The 24383-nt window shown below is 40.0% G+C and overlaps 1 protein-coding gene across 1 annotated transcript in view; it reads left to right on the top strand.

Annotated features, from left to right (window-relative positions):
- Positions 1-24383, top strand: part of AMFR (autocrine motility factor receptor) — a 43747-nt gene that overhangs the window by 5994 nt on the left and 13370 nt on the right. Inside the window, exons 2-9 of the mRNA XM_040498052.1 lie at positions 3376-3468; positions 6925-7089; positions 8371-8523; positions 11289-11329; positions 11494-11626; positions 14053-14186; positions 15057-15167; positions 22756-22946. Coding sequence (XP_040353986.1) covers positions 3376-3468; positions 6925-7089; positions 8371-8523; positions 11289-11329; positions 11494-11626; positions 14053-14186; positions 15057-15167; positions 22756-22946 — 1021 coding nt within the window. The remainder of the gene's footprint in view (positions 1-3375; positions 3469-6924; positions 7090-8370; positions 8524-11288; positions 11330-11493; positions 11627-14052; positions 14187-15056; positions 15168-22755; positions 22947-24383) is intronic.

Below are 24383 nucleotides of genomic sequence, written 5' to 3'. Positions count from 1 at the left end.
TTTCTGTAAGAATATTGCTGGTGACCTAATGGGATCTGATTTGGGATTTGCTTTAATGTATTGATTTAATTTTTTAGAATGCCATACTTTATTTTAGTTAGAAAATACCACTTATCCCCAATAGAAAGAAATTGCCATTTCTTTATCTTTGTCTCCTATTCAGAGGCCCAGGAACAAATGATTTTATACAGTGTGCAGTTTAGCAAATGCTCACACATAGAAGCATGGTAAAAAAAATTTTTTTGTGTGCAGGTGATTTTTTTTTTAATTGAAGTATAGTTGGTGGGATTTGCTTTTAAGTGGAGAATGCTACAATTAGGTTGCTTTCTGTATTTGCACATTTTCAAGGCTTTGTCAATTTTATTTTTTTATTGTTATTTTTTTTAATGTTTATTATTTACTTTTGAGAGAGGTAGAGAGACAGAGTGCAAGCAGGGGAGGGGCAGACAGAGAGGGAGACACAGAATCCAAAGCAGGCTCCAGGCTCTGAGCTGTCAGCACAGAGCCCGACACAGGGCTCGAACCCATGAACCGTGAGATCATGACCTGAGCCACCTAGGCGCCCCAAGGCTTAATCAGTTTTAAAGTTGAGAATTTATTATATATTAAGTAATTTTTCTATAAATAGACAAAGAATAAATAGTTACTAATAATTGTTAAGGTGTTTTTAAAAATACTTCGTTCATCATCTTAAAATAATTTTTAGTTGCTTCCAATTCTGTGTAGCCTGGCTTTCATATAAAGGTCACAAAAGATTAGCTCTTTCTTTTTACATAAATTCCCTTTCTAATATCAGTGTATTTTCTCAAGCCTTTTTTCCTTTTTACCCTGGCTAATTTTTAAATCTTCCATTGAAATTTAAGTAAGACATGATTATCTATGAGTGATGGGATTATGACAGACTCACTTTTTTAAAAAAATGATGCTAATTTTTTGAACTGTATTTTTGAACCTGAAGCAATGTAACAGAAATAGTAAATAATACTTTATTTTTTGTTTTGCAACCCAAGATGTGCTAGAGTGTGCTTTTGGATAGAGCAATGATTACGTGGCCCTCAATTTACTTTCTTCTCCTGCACCGATGGCTCTCCCTGCAGCCTGCTTGGTGTGTTAGATGCTTACCAAGTTCTGTGTCCTGCAGATTCTAAAAGCTCTTTTAATGCAGGGTGCAGAGCTCCCTCATTTCTCTTAACGTCCCACGTGCCTTGAACAAGTAGGTGCTAAATGTGCGGAGTCATTTCTTTATTTGCTATGCCCACCTGCAAAACCAGCAAGAATTCTTTTTAAAAATTGTGTTATAATTAGGTTGGGGGATGGATGTTTGGCTGATTTAAAAAATTCTTTTCAGGGGCGCCTGGCTGGCTCAGTCAATGAGCATGTGACTCTTGATCCCAGGGTCATGAGTTCTAGCCCTGCAATGGGGGCAGAGTTTACTTTAAAAACAAAAAAAAAAATTCTGCTCAGCTAGGAGATGTGGCTTGAAGGGTTATGGTTGCTTTGTCTTATGAAGTTTTTTAAAATTAACACGACCAAGCTTCCCATTGACTGGTTTAGAGTACAATGATAGTGATCTTTTTGACATCTATTTCATCTCCTTGCAAATTAGTATCTTAAGCTATTTGTTGGACCGTTTGGAATAGGGCTGTTCCACTGGAGTCACAAGTTAGGGATATAGGATGTTTTGGATAACTAATTATTTTTCCTGGTTATTTGAAGGATTTAATTACCAGAATAGTTTCTTTTTTCAACCAAACTATTCTATTTTTTTTTTCAGTTCTTTAAAAATATATCACACATTTCCTTGCCCCATTAGACAGGCAGAATAGGACTAAACATAATTTAACCTTTTTGTAATGAATCAGGACTGCCATTACGTATGTTCTCCCAGAGGGGTAGATGGTGTGACATACTAAGGGGAACCTGAAGAGCTCTTAAGGAGCTTGTTTTTTTATATTACTTCTTCTGTCATCTTTTTTTTTTTTTTTTTTTAAGTTCCATAGTATCATTTGCTTCTTTTAAAAGAAGAGGGAAGAATGACCCAGGAAGAAGAATATGGCCACCTTCCTATAAGCTTAATGAATCAAAGCTTGAAGCAGTCTTTACATGGAGTTGGGGTTAATTTCCATTCATTTCCATCTGTTCCATTAATTTCATTTCTCAATAAAAGTCATGTTTACTGTCTTTATCAAGGTCCCTTTGGCTTTTGGGGTCATGCAGAGTTTTAAAAATCATTTGAGCATCAGTGGTGAGATGTGCCCCCCTAGCCTCTTGGTCAAGGGCAGCCAACTCTTTCATTTTGTGAGCATTAGATTTCTTGTTTAGGTGTAGGGATATCCATTCTCTTAATTACCTAAGAAAAGAGAAGATTTCTCACCTCCTGTTGAAGAAGGTCTTGGTTTTGCATTGGTGTCTCTTGGTTGCCTTGCAGTTCTCAGACCCCCTTGCTAGTTTCCTTCTTCCTTCTTCCTGGTTTCTCGATTCCATTACCCTCTGATGCCCCCAGAACCTTTACTTGAAGGCCAACACCAAGCATGGGGAACATTTATCTTTTGGTTGGCAGATTATCCCATTGTAGTACATTAAAATACATATACACATACATATGTACATATATATATGAGTTCTCTATTTTTTATGGTCTTGTGAGTCTTATGTGACTATCAACCCTCTCCTCCTCACCTGCTATTCCTTTCTGCAGGGCAGAGCAAGATATGTAGATGCTGGATTTTAGTTTATGATAACTTCCATTTCTAGCAAAGTTTTCTTCAAAATCTTAATGTGGGAAGTGATGTACCTAGGAGATACGTATGGCTTACAAGGTGCATATAGTTTTATACATTCAGTACAAAGTTTACCACACACAGTTCAGTAAAGACTGAAGGGGAAGGTGGCCTGCTGGATGGTGTATTGGGACAGGGCTCTGTGAATTGGCTGCTAAGCTGGTGCCTCTCCACCCCATTCCTTATCTCTATTCCCACCACCCATACAAGTGTGCCCCTTCAAATATTACCTGTGTTGGTAGGGAACTGGAGAGGCTCAGTCATTGGAAATGATTGCTGAATTCTGAATACAAAATCTTTTTTTTTTTTTTTTTCAACGTTTATTTATTTTTTTTGGGACAGAGAGAGACAGAGCATGGACGGGGGAGGGGCAGAGAGAGAGGGAGACACAGAATCGGAAACAGGCTCCAGGCTCTGAGCCGTCAGCCCAGAGCCCGACGCGGGGCTCGAACTCACGGACCGCGAGATCGTGACCTGGCTGAAGTCGGACGCTTAACCGACTGCGCCACCCAGGCGCCCCCGAATACAAATCTTTAGAGCTGTTTTTATTTTTTAGCAGGAGGAAATAAACTTTCTTTCTTTGGTTTGTGTACAGGTTCTAGTAAATACTGCTTGCTGTGTTTTGATGTTGGTGGCTAAACTAATCCAGTGTATTGTGTTTGGCCCTCTTCGAGTGAGTGAGAGACAGGTAAGTCCAAATGGCAAGGATGGATTCTAGTGACCAGATTTTTTTTTTTTTTAACTTTGTGTTTGGTATAATTTTAATTTTTTAAAAATGTTTATTTATTTTTGAGAGCGAGACAGAGTGCAAGCAGGGGAGGGGCAGAGAGAGAGGGAGACACAGAATCCGAAGCAGGCTCCAGCACAGAGCCTGATGTGGGGCTCAAACTCATAAACTGTGAGATCATGACCTGAGCCAAAGTTGGATGCTCAACCGTCTGAGCCACCCAAGGTGCCCCAGTGTTTGATATAATTTTAGACTTATAGAAAGGTTGCTTGAATACTCTGAAGCACTTCTAGACACCTGAATCCAGTTTCGCAGTTGCCAATGTTCTGTCCCATTTGCTTTAACGTTCACCTTTTATTTATATTAAATGTTTTTTTCTGATCCATTTGAACGTCAGTTGTGGACATCATCCCCCTGTATCCCCACATGCTTCACTGTGTACTTCACAAGAGCAAGGACATTTTCTTATGTGACCGTATACTCCCAGAATATGCACGTATAGGAACAGGACGTGCTTCGGATAAAGAATGTGCCACAAGCGTACTGGACAGATTGGCAGTCCCCCAAGGATTTTAGTGTAGAATGTAGAATGGTGTGTTTTAAAATAAGAATTTAGAACTGGCCTTAACACAACACCATACAAACAGAACTATGTGTTACTTTATCTTCCTCCGGTGATAAGACACAGGAAGCTGCTGCATGAACCTACATTGGTCTCACTCTTTACCCTTTCAACCCAAGTCCTCTATTATCAAGTCGGCTGAGGTCCTAGTTCAGAGCTGAAATGAGGTAACTGTGTGGTTGAGCCCTTGGATGCTGTTATGAGCAGGACTGTTTGTTCTCCCAGAGAGTTTTCATTAGTGAGTATTGAGCACTTTCTCCAAAATATCAACTCCAGAGGTCTCCCAAATGGCATCAATAGATTGTCATTTCTTTGGTGGGATACAAAAAGCTCCTTTTGATGCCTCTTTCTTTTTTCCCTCCCTCCCTCCCTCCCTCTCTTTTCTTTCTTTCTTTCTTTCTTTCTTTCTTTCTTTCTTTCTTTCTTTCTTTCTTTCTTTCTTTCATGTTTAGAGAGAGAGAGAGAGTGAGCACTAGCAAGGGAGGGGCAGAGAGAGAGAGGTGGGCAGAGGATCTGAAGCAGGCTGTGTGCACACAGCAGAGAGCCTGATGTGGGACTTGAATTCATGAACCATGGGACCTGAGCCAAAGTTGGATACTTAACTGACTGAGTCACCCAGGCGCTCTGATGCTTCTTTCTTTTTCAAGAAAAACTTTTGACTTGCAGGCCAGGAATTGGTCAGGCCCAGGCAAGCCGTCTGAATGCTGGTGGACTGACTTGGCACCAGTGGACCTGATCTATGGTTTTCGTTTTTCTAAATTGTTAAATATCAGTTCAAAATTTACAGAAAACATAACCTTGGAGCATTACAGAGACTTTTACAGTTCCTAGAGGTAATGAACACATTTGTTACTCTACTTTCAGTTTTTCGGTAGACATCACATCTTTCATTTCATTTATTTACTTATTTAAAACTTCGAATATAGGTAACGCACGATGTTACATTAGTTTCAGGTGTACAACACAGTGATTCAAAATGTCTATACACATTATGCCATTATGGTGTTCTCACCACTGTGACGACTTATTTTTTGACGAATGTCATCCAGGGGCGTTTATCAGGCGCCAGTTTGAGTTAGAACTCTGCAGAACTGACACAGGTTTGCTCTGTAGGTGGTTTAAGGAAGCTCAATAAATAGTCACGTTAGAGGCAAAGACACTGAATATTGAAGACGGGGTAAAAATGGATGGAGGTTTAGAACAAGGAATTTTTTTAAAAGCCTACCGTGGCACATGTCCAAGCACAGTACACATGTTTAGTTCCTCCCACAATTCTGTGATCCCGGAGTAATAAGGCCCATCTTACGGATGGGGAGACCAAAGTGACTTGTCCAAAATTGCACAGCAGATAGATGGTGGGGTGAAGATTCAAAACCCAGCATAAGATGTCCTGGATTCACCTTGTACTTTACCTGTGCCAGATCTGAAAACAAGCCTTCACCAAAGATTCCTAGTTCCAATTGTTCTCTGTGCAAATGTATAGAGTACAGTGTGTAAAGTTCTCAAAAGTATTCTTCTCTCTCTGTAGTCATTCACTTGTTATACATTCAGACTCCATTATTTCTGTTTCTATTCAGTTTTGCTTGTTTTCTGTTTCAGTTGTTTGAATCTGCGAAACAAATGGTTCAGAACAATTTATACAAATGTACTTAGAAGTCCTATTTCATTCTTCTTTCCTCAGTTCCTACCCCTCCCACACAGATGGCTTGATAGTATATTTTAATATCTGGTGGCTAAACTCCCCTCGTTGCCCTTTTTCTTCAGGGTAGTGAAGATTTTTTTTTAATTTATTTTTTTTAATGTTTATTTATTTTTTAGAGAGGGAGAGAGAGAGCAAGCGTTAGTTGGGGAGGGGCAGAGAGAGAGGGAGACAAAGAATTTGAAGCAGGCTCCAGGCTCTGAGCTGTCAGCACAGAACCCAATGTGGGGCTCAGACTCATGAACAGTGAGACCATGACCTGGGCTGAAGACGGACACTTAACTGACTGAACCACTCAGGTGTCCCAGGGTAGTGAAGATTTTAAAAACTAGCTATCCTCCCTGTAGGTGATATACTCTCCCAGTGCTCCCAGGAGCAGTACATTTATTAACTTCTTTGTAAACCAGGTGGATGGTACTTACTAGAAACCATAAAAACATTTGTCACCCTTGATTTCATAATGCTGAGGAAATAGAAACTCCTGCAGAGATATTCATTGCAATATTTTTGGATATTGCACAATATCCAACAGTATTGAACGAAGTTGTTTTTATTGTCTACCTGTAACCACCAAAATGGTGTATTCACAGATTATTCTCTGACATTGGTAAGGTTCTCACAATAAGTGAAATAAAGCAATGTACAAAAATTGTTTTTGCACGTTAGGAAGAAGACAAGAAAAAAGCATAAAAATGCTAAGGCATCATTTTTGTTTTGCTTTTCCTATTGAGTATAGACTGGCCAATGAGCATATGTTGTTTTTTAATCAAAAAGGTATTAAAAAAAAAAAACCTAATCTTTTCTACTGTTTAAGAGTCCAAGAGAACAGAAGTATTAAAAATGATACTTGTAGCCTTCACCATTTTTAAATGGTTATTCTTCAGAGGATTTATTTTTTTCTTTTTAGCGTTTATTTATTTTTAGCATTATTCTTCAGAGGATTTATTTTTTTCTTTACCTTATAATTTCTTGTGGAAAACATTAGAAAGCTGAATGTAGAATATTTTCTCCAGGGAGGCCAGTTTTTGTTATGTTAACTCCTCGTCAATCAGTTAGATGTAATAGTACTCACCTTTATAAATATTTTTCTTTTCAGCACCTCAAGGACAAGTTTTGGAATTTTATTTTCTACAAGTTCATTTTCATTTTTGGTGTGCTGAATGTCCAAACAGTGGAAGAGGTGGTCATGTGGTGCCTCTGGTTTGCTGGACTTGTATTTCTGCATCTGATGGTTCAGCTCTGCAAGGACCGGTTTGAATATGTGAGTTTTTAGCCATGCTCTTTGCTTGTTTAGTCACAGGTTTGCCAGGTTTGGATTGTGTAAGATGAATGAGCCATAAAGGGCATGTCCCACGGAGGTCTCCAGGCAAGGTTCCTTGATCAGGTAGCCACTGCCCGTTTCTTGAGGGACTTCCTGCAGCAGCCAAGGAATGTAGGAACATGTCTCCTCCCCTACCCAATAGCATATTATGTTACAGCCCATGTGGGGTCAGTTCCCCTACACAAACTGTTTTGATCACAGCTCAAGGAAAGCTTAATATATAAACTGAAAACAAGCAACTGTCTTCCAGATATTTTCTGTTCTAGTCTCCTTCCATTTTTTTCCTCTAATTCTTGGAGCTTTCCTACGGACTGGTTTATGCTGTTTCTACCCCTGGGCCAGGACTCAATTAGCTCTCTTGGCTTCCTGGGTCCCGGGAGAAGCGAATCCTTCTTTGGGTACAAGATCTGCCTCTCCACTTCAGAGCTGTGCAGGCGAACCCACACTCCTGAGGGCACCCAAACTAATGTCATGGGTCCTGGGGAAATCTTACCTACAGTTTTGCCCCTCAGCTAAACCCACTCCGGGGCCTTATTTGCCCCTGGTCCCTGAGGACCAGGTGGTCCTTTCACCTCTGTGTGAGTTCATCTCAGTCTGAAAGCCGTTAAGGGGTCAAGAACAGGAGCGCCCAACCTCCCTAACTGGTTTGTTATCTCCACCCTCCTGCTCAGAGTCCCAGCCCCAGCCTTTAGTTCCTGGCTGTGGCCTCTCCTTGTATACTATTAACATAGCATTGTGATCTAGGTGCTCTGCACCTGGATTACATTTCTGCTGTCCCAGCCCTAAACACTGTAGGAACGTTCTCCAAGTGAATTTTCAGGAGGAGGGCTCTACAGCAAGATCCAGAAAGAAACACAACAGAACATGATGCAATCTGGAGTGCCATTGAATGTTGAAAAAGAGAATGATATACCCTTGGAAAATTGCTTGGGGAGGCTTATAATCCCACTGGTAGGAGGATCCTGGAGAATTTGAGATAAAAATATAATGTATATTGTTACTTTCTGTAAATTAAGTGATACAGATCTCTTAAATATCAGCTCATACTCATATTTAGGTTGGTTGGAGAATTTTGACTGTCTGTTAGTGGGATGCTTATGGCCACGCAGCTAAGCACAGATTCCTGAGCAAAGACACCAAGATTAACCTTGAGTTTCTCAGTGAAGCTTAACACTGAAGTGAAGAAGAATGAGCTTCCTTCTCCTGTTTTGTACATTTCAGCTCTCCTTTTCCCCCACCACACCCATGAGCAGCCATGGGCGAGTGCTGTCTCTGTTGATCGCGATGCTGCTTTCTTGCTGTGGATTAGCAGTTGTCTGCTGTGTCACAGGCTACACCCACGGGATGCATACACTGGCTTTCATGGCAGCAGAGGTAAGATGTGGATGCAGGTTTTTGCTCTGATCATATTCCAGTATACTTTCAAGGAAGCAAGAGGATCCTTGTCAGGTTATTTTCACTCATGCAGTGACTGATGGATATTTGGTCTTTTGTTGTTAACAAGCATATTTTGAATTCCTTGCTTTTGTGTTGGATACTGATGTTGAAGGGAAAAGTGTGTTACTTTATGTAATCCTTGCTACAACGTAATAAAATAATTATTTTTGCCAACATTTTTATAGTGCCTGTTGTATGCTGGGGATTGCTCTAAATACCTTATGTGTATTGACTCATTTTATTATTCCTGTTTATGAATGGGGAAACAGGCATAGAGGGTGCAGTGAACTGTTGAAGGTTCCAGAGCAGGCAGTGGTGACATCCAAGGTGCCATCCTTCCCTAGTAGGAAGGGCATTATTCCTCCTCAGATGTAATGAACACTGATTGGTGGTGATTAAAAAGGAAATACTCTATAATTGGTTTTTTTTTATATAGGACATAAATTATTTACATAATATTTTACAGAATAACATAAATTAGTTCTTTTTTTATTTTGGAAGAATAATCTGAGATATTCATGTATATTTTAAGTTTACTTTTTGAATATACCAGCTTTTTTCATTAGAAATAAAAATGTGGGGGGCTCCTGAGTGGTTTAGTTGGTTAAGCGTCTGACTCTTGGTTTTGGCTAGGGTCATGATCTCACAGTTTGTGAGTCTGAGTCCCTCATCGGGCTCTATGCTGACAATGCAGAGCCTGCTTGGGATTCTCCCTCCCTGTCTCTCTGTCCCTACCCTGCTGGTGTGTGCACGCATACTCTCTCTCTCTCAAAATAAATAAGCTTTAAAAAAAAAAAAGAAAAAGAAAAAGAAAAAATTTTTGGATGTCCTTATGTTCATTTGCTATATCTGCTTTTTTCCTCAGGCCAAGGGCAAAATACTCTTATCTTTACCATAATTGGTACTATTAATGAAAAAGAATGAAACAATAGATTGTTAAAGCTAATTAACTAATATCAAAACACTAAGTTTGAACTACTGTTTGGGAATTTGTTAGAATAGGGTTAAAGTTTATTAGAGTACCTGGCTGGGTCAGTTGGTAGAGTGTGTGACTCTTGATTAGGGTTCTGAGTTTGAGCCCCACGTTGGGGGTAGAGTTTATTTTAAAATATAAGTTAATAAATGAACAAATAAATTTTTTTTTTTTTTTGCTTAATAGCATTGATTTCAGAATATAATGTAGTATAAGTAAAATTAGGAAAGGAGCATTTAAGTATTTAGTAAAAACATTTGCAATTCTAGTTGAATAGTTTCTGCATGTGTATATTTCTCTTGAAAATATCTGTTTAAAAGTTTTTTTGCACTGATTTATGTTACTAATTTGCTTTAAATATATTTTATTATAAATCACCATTTGCATGATACTCTGGTTTTCTTGCATTTTTTTTTTTTTAAGAGAGGGAGTGTGTGTGTGTGTGTGTGTGTGTGTGGAGAGAGGGAGATAGAATGAGAATCTTAAGCAGGTTCCACGAGCATAGAGCCTAATGCAGGGCTTGATCTTAAAACCATGAGATCATGACCTGAGCCAAAATCAAGAGTCAGACACTTAATGAACTGAGACACCCTTTACTTTTATTATTAGGCCAAACTTTGGAAAAGGTATACTTAAAAATAAAGACATTTAAGTTAGGCCTATTGGATTATACTATAGTACATAGTTTTATTTTATTTATTTTTAATTTTTTTAAATGTTTATTTTTGAGAGAGAGACAGAACGCGAGTGGGGGATGGGCAGAGAGAGAGGGAGACACAGAATCTGAAGCAGGCTCCAGGCTCCAAGCTGTCAGTACAGAGCCCAACGCGGGGCTCAAACCCATAAACTGTGAGATCATGACCTGAGCTGAAGTCAGATGCTCTACCGACTGAGCCACCCAGGCGCCCCTTATTTTAGTTCATTAGTATTGATTTTTTAAGATAATTTATCATGTTACAGATTTCATGTTTTAAACTTAATCATATTTTTATATTTATAGTGTTTCTCTTTGTAAAATACTTTCTATTTATAAATTGGAATTTCCAGATCTCAAACAATGTAATAGTTCTATTCTGGCAGTTTAAGAGGACTTTTTTAAATATCAATTTCTGTGGTACAGAGTTCTACAAAGGGCTTATTTTATTTTTTATTTCCTTCGTTCTTCTGTGTGGGCAAAGGGAGCGCACAAAGTGTCATGTCGAGAGCAGGTACTTATCTCAGACTGTGGTACCTAAACTATGCTCGGATATAGGGTCACCAGGTATTCAGACGCCCTTTGAGGTGACTGATGATGGTGACTTAACTGCTGTATAAAATAGAAGTGATCGTCAGACCACTGGCATGAACCTCAAGATTGCAAAAGGCCTCCCCAGGAGATGGACAAGTGTAATTGGTTGTCACCTATTAACAGGAAAAGACTTAATAAAAGTTGGGTTTCTAGGTCATGAAAGTATTCCGTGGAAATTTGAAGCAGATAAAAAATACTTGGTAAAACTGTAGTTGAAGCAGGTAAAAAATAGCTGTGCATGACATCCCCAGTCCTTACTTATCTTGTAACTGGAAGTTTGTACCTTCTGACCACGTTCGTCCAGTTCCCTAAATGTCCCTTGAATAAAGCTGCTTTTTAATTGAACTGAGAAATGCTTGTCTCTTATCTGTTTGTAAAAGTAAGTTTGGCCTGAGCAGTTACAAATTTTACTAAAAAGAAAAAATATACCTTTCTTTATAGTCTCTTCTTGTGACAGTGAGGACCGCTCATGTGATTTTACGGTGAGTAGAAATTTGGGAAGGAGGTGATTGAGGTCTATTCATACTGCTGATTTTAAGATATGACCTACATGAAATCTATACAAATGTGACTGTACTATATCATGTTTAAGCCAAATTAAATTGTCACAGTAATTACTGAAAAGATTTTTCCCTGTTCATTGCAGATATGTAATTCACCTCTGGGACCTCAACCATGAAGGGACATGGGAAGGAAAAGGAACCTATGTCTATTACACAGATTTTGTCATGGAACTCACTCTCTTGTCCCTGGACCTCATGCATCATATTCACATGTTGGTAAGCTTCCTCAGAAGGAGCTCTAACAGAGAGCAAAGGTTTTTAGAAACAGAAGCCCTGGTTAGTTCATAGCAAATGCACCATTTGTGGATAAAGGATGTAAAGACCATAAAAATAAATGCAGCTGCGCCCCTCTGTGTTTCTGCCACCGGGTGGAAAGCAATGGCGTGCCTCTTCGGCTGGAGCCCGGCCAGAGGAGGGGTTTGCTGTCCCTCTAGGACATTCGGTTAACTGCACTGACTAAGTCACTGAGAATTCTTCTAATATGAAATTAGAAAGTGTGCTACCCAGTTTCTATGACTTCTATGTAGCAGTTACTTTGTAGGGGATCATGGGAGCTCTTGCAGTGTTAGCTACTTCATGGATTCATAAATTTTCTGTCTTTACAATTAAAAAGAAAGCACCTGTACTTAATTCCTCCTACTTCGTTGTTTACATTTTACTTAGTGTGCAAGAAATTTGAAACTCTGTTTCAATGGTTAACACTTCAGTGATGGTGAGAATCAACGTATTTGGTGGGCAGTTGAATTATTATAAGCCTGTTAAAGTTGCATTTAAAAATTACTGGGTTAGACACAGGACATTTTCTTTTTTCTTTTCTTTTCTTTTCTTTTCTTTTCTTTTCTTTTCTTTTCTTTTCTTTTTAGTGCTTGTACCATTTTATTTTATTTTTTTTAAATACTTATTTTGAAAGAGAGAGAGCATGTGCTGCATGAGTGGGCGAGGGGCACAGAGAATCCCAAGCAGGCTCCACACACTGTCAGCACAGGGAGTGTGACATGGGGCTGGATCTCAGGAACCTCAAGATCGTGATCTGAGCTGAAATCAAAGAGTCGGATGCTTAACCGACAGCCACCCAGGCACCCCAACACAGGACATTTTTTTTTTTTTTTAATGTTTATTTATTTTTGAGAGAGAGACACACACAATACAGGTCGGGGAGGGGCAGAGAGAGGGAGGGAGAGACAGAATCCATAGCAGGCTCCAGGCTCTGAGCCATCAGCACAGAGCCCAATGTGGGGCTTAAACCCATGAACCATGAGATCATGACCTAAGCCGAAGTCAGCCCCTCAACCTTCTGAGCCACCTAGGTGCCCTGACACAGAGCAGTTCTAAGTCTGATTTTTGAAAGTAACTTTGAAAACATATTAAAAAAAAACCACGTATAGTTGTTTAAATCCCCTCGCCCCGAAACAAATACCCAAAGATAACTGTTAACATTTTGTTTTTATATTCAGGTATATCCAGTCATAAATTGAGATCATATTTTAGACATGCAGTTCACTTTTGCTTTATTTTTAGCTAATGTATTTATCTCTATTGTCCTGTGCTAGCCACAGTTCTTTTTTTTTAAATTTTATTTATTTTTTTATTTTGAGACAGAGAGAGAACGTGAGAGCTGTGAGCAGTGGAGGGGTCAAGTGGGGGGCGCAGAGAGAGAAAGAGAGAGTCCTAAGCAGGCTCCGTGTTCAGCATGGAGCCCAGCATGGGGCTTGACCCCACAACCCTGGGATCATGACCTGAGCCGAAATCAAGAGTCAGACACTTAATTGGCTGAGCCACCCAGGTGCCCCTAGCCACAGTTCTTCTAAACCATTTTAATGCCTTCAGTATAAAAATCCCATCATATAGATGTATGCTGATTTAACTAACCTTCGTAATGGATGTTTAGATTGTATTCAGTTGTTTCCTATTTTACATCTTTACATAATTTTTTTTATCACATGTTAGTGTTTTTTAAAGTTTATTTATTGTTACTTATTTTGAGTGAGAGAGGGGGAGAGCGAGCGAGCAGGGGAGGGGCAGAGAGAATGGGAAAGAGAGAATTCCAAAGAGGCTCCAAGGTGTCAGCTTGGAGCCCAACACGGGGCTCGATCTTACCAACTGTGAGATCATGACCTGAGCTGAAATCAAGAGTCAGTTGTTTAACTGGCTAAGCCACTCAGGCACCCCACATATGAGTTCTTTTAAGGTAGTTTTATCCTGCCTTTTTCACTTATTTTTCCATGTAATTATTCTTTAAAAAGATTATACATAAAATACAGTATAATGTTAATATATAACTTTATAATAAATGTAATTAGTGGCTATATATTATTACATTATATGAACCTATTTCCCTACTGGACATTTTGCTCATTTCCTGGTTTTATTTTTTATAATTGCATGGATGGACATCTTTGTGCATAAAGCTTTTAAATTTCTGATTAGTACCTGAGAAAAGACAGCTGGTGATAGAATGGCTAGGCCAAAGAGCATGTGCATTGTTTATGGTCGTGAGGTAAATATATGTGCTTGCTTCCCAAAAGATTGTTCTAATTCAGCTTTTCCAACAGTAAGAGCTTCTGTTGCACGCCTTAACCTTTGTCACTAGCAAGTTCACATTCATTTTATGGTGTATTCTGTTCTCTTTCCTTCTTGTTCAGTTATTTGGCAACATCTGGTTATCCATGGCCAGCTTGGTCATCTTTATGCAGCTACGTTACCTATTCCACGAAGTGCAGCGTCGGATCCGGCGACACAAGAACTACTTGCGTGTGGTTGGGAACATGGAAGCCAGGTGAGCGAGCCTGAGCTGATGTTGCCCAAGTGCACTCATTTTAGATCTTTCATAGTAACAGATCCCAGGTTACATGAGAACTGCTTTTGTAAGCTATTTACAGAATGGTGAGGAGAATAAGTGGAGGCTCTGGAAGACTGCTGGGTGTGGATCCCCACGCAGTTGCTGTGTGATTTGGGGGCAACTTAATTTAAATCTCTGTGCCTCAGTTGCTTCCTGTCTAGGGGTGATAGCAGAGCCTTCTTTTTGGAACTGTTGGGAGGGATCCGGGGATAATGCAGGTAACATACTTAGAACAGTTATGGGTATGTAGTAGCTACTCAATAAATATTAGGTGGTTCTTACTGTGTCATTATTTTTATCATCACTATTATTAAGCAGAAGCTTCCTTGGGCTTCTGCCCTCTATTTTATGAAGTGGGTCTCACTCATTCCTTACTCGTGTGTGTTTATGTACATACACGCTCTTAACCTCACCAGAGGAGGGACTCACTCACCAACCTGAGGGTAAACCAAGCCTGACAATGTGAGATTAATGGGTATCCTTTTTGTGTCCAGGGGAACAGTTTGGCTGTTTGGGGGGTTTGCCTAGAATGTTCTCTCAGGTCATTTTTAGCTAATGTGTTATGTGGAAGGAATTAAGAGGAGCTGTTGTTAAGACAGAGTTAGTTTCTGTGTATAAGTTAGTTTCTTGCTTCAGTGGGCTGTGAAGAGAAAGCAGGTGTAATGTTCTTGATGGTCGGGAATGTTTTACGGAACAAGATGTCAGAAGGGGTAACTGGTGTCAGAAGGGCGAAGTTTGTAAAGTGGCACTCTGTGAACGTGTGTGGAATTGACAGAGCTGTCTGCCGGGTGCATTCGTCTCTTACAGGTTTGCGGTTGCAACCCCAGAGGAGCTGGCTGTCAATAATGACGACTGTGCCATCTGCTGGGACTCCATGCAGGCCGCGAGGAAACTGCCCTGTGGACATCTTTTCCACAAGTAGGGACAGGTGTCCTATCCAGGGCATGTGGGTGTTTGTGCTTGGCTCACGACCAGTCCTAGCAGAGAGTGGGGATGTTACCTCAGACTGGTCGTGGAGTGAGTGGTGCGGGCTCTGGGGAGCTTTGGGAGGTTCTCCTCTGTCCCCCAGCCTCTTTCCTACACGGCAGGACTGTTCCCCACTCACAAGTCCGCCATCTTAATTTCTGGGTCTGCTAACTGTCTTCATGCTCCTTGTCAATTTAAGCTCTGAAGTAGAACAGATATGCCTGTTAAGATTTAAAAGAAAGGGATGGGGGTGGGGGAATCCTTGCTTTCAAACAGCTTCTGCGCTCCCTGGGGTAAGAGAATGTGTATTTTTACATTTTTCACATGCACAAAAGCAGCACCACAACAACACGCCAGCAAAGTGGGCTGAGTTGGGGACTGGACCAGAACCACCGAACAGTCCAGAAGAGCTGTGAGTGTATTATCAGGGGTAACAACACAGGATCTTCAGAAAATCCTTAAGATTGCCCCAGTTCTATGTGGGGACAGGTTTGTTCCTCTCCCAGGGAGTGATCATTTTTGCATATTGGGAAAGTTTTCATCTTTATATCTTTAACCTTCCTTATTTTAGATTACCAAATTGTTTTTCTTTTCTTTTTTTAATATTGGAAGGGGTTTGGAGCTGGAGTATCAGTAACTGAACACATTTATTGATAGAATTTTTTGTGTGCTGGGCGCTGTGTTGGGGTCTGGGAGTGAAACAGCACAGACATGATCTCTGCTTTCATGCAGCTTACAGCCTAATGGAGGAGACGAGCATGAATTAAGCAGGCACGTTTCTGAATGTATAATTATAAATTGAGCTAAGTGCTCTAAGGGGAAGGAACATAGTTCTTTAGAGCTTGTAGCAAAGGAATCTGACTCAAGCCTGGATGAAGTGACTCTTGGTGATGAGTAGGAGTTGAGTCAGCAAAAGGAGAGAGATCCTCTAGACAGGGCAGAATGAGGTGTGTGGAAGGAATGGGAAGAGATTCTATATGCCCGGGGCTTAGATCATAAGGAGTGGCATTTGCTGATGCAGAAGAAGCAGGCAGAAGCTAGACCCTGCAGGGGCTTGAGGGCCAGTGGAAGAGGGGAGAAGTCATCGAAGGGTTTTAGGAGGGGTTGGGGATCAGATTTGCAGCCTAAGAAAATCGGGAGGACTAGTTAGTAATGGCCACAGTGGTTCGGGTGTGTTTTGAGAGTAGCTTGGGCCACAGTGGTGGAAAAGGGTTGGGGAGCAGTGGACAGATCCATCGGATTGGCTGTGAGAAAGGAATAGAAGACTGGTCAGGGATTCTGGTTTTGTGGCTGTGCGGCTACATGTCTAGTGCTGCTGTCAGTTGAGATTGGAAGACCTGAGAATCCACACCTGTTTCTTCAAAGTTGCTGGGAGACAGTTGGGAAGAACTCCAAGAGTGTACGTCGGTCTAGAAGAAACGTAAAGCACAAGATTAGGTTAAGTTTCGGATTTACTTTTTTGATTAGGGCAAAATTCATACAGCATACAGTTAACCATCGTAAAGTGTGCAGTTCAGTGGCATTTAGTGCATTTCACCATGTTGTGCAACTGTCACTTCTTTCTAGTCTCACAACTTTTTCATCATCACAGAATAACACCTCATACTCGCTAAAGTAATCACTTGCCATTTCTCCTTTCTCCATCACCGGGCAGCCACTCATGTGCTGTCTGTGGATTTGCCTAGTATGGACAGTTCATAGGAAAGGAATCCTACGTTTTGTGACTGGCTTCCTTCACTGTGCAGAATGGTTTCAAATCCCAAGTTGCAGCAAATATCAGCACTTCATTCCCTTTTTTATGGCTGAATTAAAAAAATGATAATTTTATAATAATTAAGCAACTTACCCATTCACCTATTGTTGGGCTTTTGGGCTATTTCTACTGCATGGCTGTTGCAGATGATGCTGTGATCAAATTTTTAAACAAGTATCTGAGTACCTGTTTTTAATCCTTTGGGGTATACACCTAAGAGTGCAATTCCTGGGTCATATGTATTTCTGTTTTTAACTTCTTGAAGAACCACCAAACTGTTCTCTACAGCAGCCACACCATTTTATATCCCGCTGACAATGTGTGAGGGTTCTAATTTCTTCACGCTTTGTATTTCACATTTATTTTTCTATTTTATAGCTATCCTAGTGGGAAGTGGTATTTCATTGGGATTTTGATTTGCACTTCCTTAATGACCATTGATGTTAAACGGCGTGCTTGTTGGCTATTTATATCTTCTTTGGAAAATGTCTGTTCAAGTCCTCGGCCCATTTTTGAATTGGGTTGTTTGTCTTTTTGTTGATAAGTTGTAAGGGTTCTTTATAAATTCTGGATACTAAGCTTTCATCAGATATTATGATTTGCAAATATCTTCTCTCATTCTGTAGCTTTTCTTTTCAGGTTCTTGACAACGTCCTTTGATGCACACAGATTTTTCATTATTATGAATTCCAATGTACCTATTTTTTCTTTGGTTGCTGATACTTTTAGTGTCAAGTCTAAAAATCCAGTGCCAAATCCGAGGTCATGAAGATTTACCCCTGTGTTTTCTTCTAGTAGTTTTATGGTGTTAGCTCTTATATTTAGGTCATTGATCCATTTTCAATTAGTTAAAAAAAAATTTTTTTTTAATGTTTATTCATCTTTGAGAGAGAGAGAGACAGAATGTGAACGGGTAAGGGGCAGAGGGACAGGGAGACACAGAATGTGAAGCAGGCTCCAGGCTCTGAGCTGTCAGCGCAGAGCCTGATACAGGGCTTGAACCCATAAACCATGAGATCATGACCTGAGCCAAAGTTGGACGCTTAACTGACTAAGCCACCCAGGCACCCCTTTTTTGAGTTAATTTTTGTACACGAAGTGAGGAAGGGATCTGACTTCATTATTTTGCATGTGGTTGTCCTGTAGTCTCAATACCATTTGTTGAATCTTGTTTTTATTGAATGGTCTTGGGACTCTTGTGGAAAACAGTTGGCCATAGATGTTTGGGTTTATTTCTGGACTCTCAATTCCAATGGCCTGCATGCCTGTCTTTATTTTAGTACTATGCTGTTTTGATTACTGTGAATTTGTAGTATGTTTTGAAACTGGGAAATGGTGAGTCCTCCAACTTTTTCTTATTTCATATTGTTTTGGCCGTTTGGGGCCCCTTGCAATTCTGTATGAATTTGAGAATCCATGTTTCCATTTCTGCACAAAATGCCATTGGAATTTAATAGGGATTGTTTTGAATCTGTAGATCACTTTGGGGAGTATTACTGTTATAAGAATATTAGGTGTTCCAAGCCATGAACATTAATGTCTTTCCTTTTATTTAGGTATTCTTTAATTTCTTTCAGCAATCCTTTGTAGTTTTTAGGGTCAAGTCTTTCATGTCCTAGGTTAAATTTATTCCTAGGTATTTTATGCTTTTGGATACTGCTGGAAATGGAATTGTTGTCTTTTTTAAAAAATTTTTTAAATATTTATTTTTGACAGAGAGAGAGAGAGACAGAGCATGAGCAGGGGAGGGGCAGAGAGAGAGGGAGACACAGAATCCAAAGCAGGCTCCAGGCTCTGAGCTGTTAGCACAGAGCCTGATGCGGGGCTCGAACTCACAGACCATGGGATCATGACCTGAGCTGAAGTCAGATGCTCCACTGACTGAGCCACCCAGGCGCCCCTGGAATTGTTTTCTTAATTTCCTGTTTGGATTATTTATTTCTGCTGTATAGAAGCATAACTGATTTTTACATATTGCTCTTATAACTGTGCAACTTCCTGAATTCGATGATTAGCTCTTTTGTAGTGTGTTTGTGTGTGTGTGTGTGTGTGTGTGTGTGTGTGTGTGTGTGTTGTTTTGGATTTTCTATAATAGGATCATATCATCTGTGAATAGAGCTGGTTTTACTTACTTTTTTTTATTATTTGGAAGTCTTTATTTCTTTTTCTTGCCTAATTGCTCTGGCTAGGACTTGCTGTACAATATTGAATAGTAGTGGTGAAAACAGGCATCCTTATCTTGTTCCTGAGCTTGGAGGAAAAGCTTTTCATCTTTCAGTATTGAGTGTGATATTACCTGTGCGTTTTCACGAATGTCTTTTATCATGTTAAGGGTGTTCTCTTCTGTTCCTAGTTTGCTGAGTATTTTTATCTTGAAAGAGTGGTTAGTTTTGGTAAGTGATTTTTCTGCCTCTATTGAGATTATCGTATGATTTTTTTTTTCCTATTGTTCTAGTGTATGTTATACAGATTCATTTTCTTATGTTCAACCACACTTGCATTCCTAGGATAAATCCCTCTTGTTCATGGTATGTAATCTTTTTAAATGTACTGTTGGTTTTGGTTCACTGGTATTTTGTTGAGGATTTTTGCATCTGTATTCATAAGAGATACTCTTGTGGTGTCTTTGTCTGGTTTTGGCATCAGGGTAATGCTGGCCTCATAGTGTGTGATAGGAAGTTTTCTCTCCTGTATTTTGGAAGATTTTGAATAGGATTGGGGTTCATTCTTGACGTATTTGGTAGAGTTCACCAGTGAAGCCGTCTGGTCCTGGGTTTTTCCTTTCTGGGAGATTTTTTGACTGAGTCAAGTCTCTTTACTTGTTTAAGTCTGTTGCAATTTTCTATTTCTCCTTGAGTCATTTTAGGTAGTTTCTTTGTTGGTAGGAATTTACCCATTTTATCTATATTCTCTAATTTGTTAGATTATAGTTATTTCTAGTATTCTGTTATAATCCTTACCATTTCTATAAGGTTGGTAATAATGTTCCTACTTTCATTTCTTTTTTTTCACACTTTCATTTTTTATTTTAATTATTTGCATTTTTTCTTAGTCCTGCTAAGAATTGTCACTTTTGTTGATTTTTTTTTTTTTTAAGAACCAGCTTTTGGTTTCATTGATTATTCCATTGTTTTTCTGTTCTCTATTTTCAGTTACCTATGCTCTAATATTTATTATTGCCTTCCTTCTTCTGGCTGTGGGTTTCTTTGCTCTTTTTCTAGTTCCATAAGACACAAAGTTAGGCTGTAGATTTGAAATCTTTTTTCTTTTTATGCATTTTTAGCTATAAAATTTGCCTCCGAGGCATTGCTTCCGTTTCATCCCATAAGTTTTGGTATGTTGCGTTTTTTATGTCATTTGTCTCAGTATTTTATAACTGCACAAGGGTTAATTTTTAAAACACTCATCTGTCTTGGTTGAGTGAACAACACATTAATAGGACCTCTTGGTTTGCCCTACTTTGTAGCTTTGGTTAATAGAATGGGAGTGGGATTGTGGAATGATAAGTTGTTTCATGCTGGTCTCAGCCTATCGATAATCAGTATTGGGGCTGCCCTGGCCCTTGTGGTTCTTATTATAATAGCAAGACACCCTTAGCAATAACCATCAGGAAACTTTGGGGAAAAAAGATTTATAGGTACAGGTCTTAGAAAGCACATAGCACACCTGGGGCCACACAGTGAGGTTGTGGGTAGGATGAAAGTGTGGGGCTGGGGTTCTGCTTTTATTAGGGTGGAGGGTGGAGGCCTAGGGCTTCATGGGCTCACTCTTTCTTGGTGAATTTAAAAAATAAGAATATGAGTTTAAAGCACAGGAAGAGAAGACGCAACCTGTCCACTTGATCAGTTTTCAAAATCAACCAAGATCTCTAAAACAAATTGGGGGGAGGGGAGGGGCTGGCTCTTTATTTACTCATGTGGCTGACATTGTGTGTATTCGAGATAGTCATCTTTTAAGTGAAGGCCTAGGCTGTCAAAACTTAAAGCAGGCACTTGCACTGCAAAAAGAAAAGCCGGCTGTCCGGGCTTAACACTACAATAACCAAGGGCAGATTCATTTTAATCTGTGATAAAACTAAATGTCTAGATTCTAGCAGATTGTATAGCTAATTTGTTTTGATAGAATAGGTCTTTGCAAGATTTCATTCAGAGTCCAACAAATATTCTGTCACATTGAAGTATCAAACTTAGATGGAGGAGAAATACTCTTTCAATAGAGTATTATTATAGTTGTAGAAAAAAAATACATGTTTTTTTCTGAAGTTTGGTTTCTTTAGCTGTGAAAGTCTAGCCTTTTATTTTTAAAGCAACTGTGTCTAGTCCTCACCTTGGAGTTTTCAGGCTGTTATATTTAATGTGGGAGGTTTTTGCAGAATATGAAATTAGGTTTGCTTATGAAAAGTGTGTCACAATGTGGCATTATTGGAGGGTGCCCAGGATCTTAACATACTTTTGTAGTCCCACACAAGGCTCATTTTACTGGTGGTGTGATTTAAGGGTGTTCATTAGGGAAGTGGACTTGTGTTAATTACTTATCTACTTATTTACTCATGAGAAAAGGAAACAAACTTTTAAAATATATAATCATTTATCTGGTTGAATTAAATGATCACAAACAAGTCCTTTATATATAGGTGATGTTTATTTCAAGTGTGATAATGTTGGCCGTACACACTCATTATTTTGTCACATTACTGTCATAAGCTCTTCTGGAGCAGAGATAGTAAGAAATAGCTCCATCTTGGCCTCAAGGAGAATTTTGATACGTAATTACTGATAGGTTGCCAGAGGCTCAGGGGATCATCACATTAGGGTGAGGCTCTCCTTCATAAATGTACCCGTGTCCGCAGATACTAAAAATGACACCAAGGAAGTGAGCACTTTTTATTCAGTCCCTCCTTGAACTCTTAGAAGAAAGATAATGTGTTATGGGATGGGGAGCCTTCTTGAAATCTTAGAAGAAAGGTAATATATTGTTATAAAATAGGAAGAAACCTTAGAGATCACATCATCCAACCTTCTTGGTTTTGTTAATATACTTCCCGTTAATGACAGCACAAGTAGTTATCCCATCTGGAATAATTAGGGCATTGTCATCTTCTGAGAAAGGGGGCAGAAGAAGCTTCCAGCCTTGTTGGGAGACCAGAGTATGAATAGCAGAGGGCTGGAGAAGCTGAGGTGGCAGGTGTAAGGGAGGGGTTGTAGGTAAGTGAGATGAGGACGGGAGTAAGGACTTGAGGCGTTGTGACGCTAGATGAGGAAGTGGTGGCATTGTGGACGGGTGCTCTCAGCAAATAATGGTCTTGGGAGTGAACTGGAAGGAGAAGAGCTTTAGTTAGAATGAGATCTTTGGAGTCAAAAGTTTGAAGAGAAGGCCAAGATTGTGACTGTGTTAGTGAGTGGCTAAAGTAGAGTGAGAACAGATTACTGCGGTAGAAGATTCAAAGACATAAGAGGCTAGAGTGTTGGGTGATTCAGCCTCATGGATTTTGAAGTAGACAATGGAGTTGGAAAGGAAGATGACGGGCCATGTGATGGAGTCTTACTGCAGACAGGTCATGACCAGGAGCTCGGTAGGTGACCACATATGTTGATGGATTAATGTTCACAGCAGAACACACTGGAAGCGTATGAGTAAAGAGGTAATGTCAACAGACGTTTCTCAACATTTAAATCTCACTGTTGGTAAATAGAAGCTAAAGTCGCAACACATTTGCTACATTCGGAGTACTTCTGGTGAATTCTTACAAAAAATACTAAGGATATCTTATTTTGGACTTTCCCATAGCTCCTGCCTTCGTTCCTGGCTAGAACAAGACACCTCCTGCCCAACATGCAGAATGTCTCTTAATATCGCTGACAATAACCGGGTCCGGGAGGACCATCAAGGAGAGAACTTGGATGAGAATTTGGTTCCTGTGGCAGCCGCTGAAGGCCGCCCTCGCTTAAACCAACACAATCACTTCTTCCACTTTGATGGTTAGTTTCAACCTCTAAAACGGTACCCATGGGTTTCTCCCCTAAGGGGATGCTGGTTGAATTATAAATTGCCCTGCCTAGGCCAATTTAACAGAAATATTTCCATCTCAGTTGAAAGTGTTCAGTAGGCATGGAGAGCACTGGAGAGTTACTCTGTGCCAGGCATTTGCTGGATTCTGTGTGAATATGGGGGCAGGGAGGAGGGGGAGAAAGAGGAGGAATGAATATTGACTCAGCCAGGCCTGTGAGGACCACACTTAATGATAGTTAACCATTGCTGATAATTTATTACATTGGTGTAGTACTTATGCAGGAGCATTGAGTAGACTTTCCAGTGAGTACCAGAAGCAGAATCAGAGCTAGAGCCTTTTCCTTGTCCATAAAATATGAATATTCTGCCCCTTACAGTTTTGCAAGGAGTTGTAGTAAAAACCCCACTTAAAATTCTGAAGCCATGGGCTGCACACCGGGGGCTGGTTGATCATCCTTCTTTAATTCATGTTGCAGTGAGCTGTTGTGGATTCTTATCACTTCTAATACCACTGAGTTCCATGAATTAATATTTGTTACCATGAAATAGGTATCCTTGGGATTTTGTTAGGAGGAGTGTTCTTTTTTTTTAAATATAATTTATTGTCCAATTGGTTTCCATACAACACCCAGTGCTCATCCCAACAAGTGCCCTCCTCCATGCCCATCACCCACTTTCCCCTCTCTCCCACCCCCCATCAACCCTTAGTTTGTTCTCTGTATTTAAGAGTCTCTTATGGCTTGCCTTCCTCCCTCTCTGTTTGTGACTATTTTTTCCCCTTCCCCTCCCCCATGGTCTTCTGTTAAGATTCTCAAGATCCACATATGAGTGAAAACATACGGTATCTTTCTCTGACTGACTTATTTCACTTAGCATAATACCCTCCAGTTCCATCCACGTGGCTGCAAATGGCCAGATTTCATTCTTTCTCATTGCCAAGTAGTATCTCATTGTATATATAAACTACATCTTCTTTATCTGTTCATCAGTTGATGGACATTTAACCTCTTTCCATAATTTGGCTATTGTTGAAAGTGCTGCTGTAAACATTGGGGTACTTGTGTCTCTATGCGTCATCACAGGAGGAGTGCAGTTTTGATCTGATTTGAGTTGCCAGGGGGTGGAGCATTATGGGAGCCATGGTGTGTTGATGAGACCCCTCATAGGAGGATGAAGGGCAGTAGAGTCTGGTCTCCGAGACTAGGAGGTGAGGCCGCGTGGCTGGCTGGGCCACGGGTGCCGGAGGGTTGAGAGGCAGCTGCTTTGTTGGCTGTCGATTAAGGCCTCTACCAGGTAGGCCTTTGGAAATACGCTAGCAGATCTTGCACGTGGGGCCCAGCTGTATAATCCGTTACCTTATGAATTTGTGCTAAAAACTTAGTCAAAATAGAAAAGTCAACTTTGTT

Source organism: Herpailurus yagouaroundi, unplaced genomic scaffold (genome assembly GCF_014898765.1).
Source record: "Herpailurus yagouaroundi ecotype Mexico unplaced genomic scaffold, PumYag 190, whole genome shotgun sequence".
Taxonomy (NCBI): domain Eukaryota; kingdom Metazoa; phylum Chordata; class Mammalia; order Carnivora; family Felidae; genus Herpailurus; species Herpailurus yagouaroundi.
Note: the sequence above shows the minus strand (reverse complement) of the source record. Positions and strands in the feature narration are given on the sequence as shown.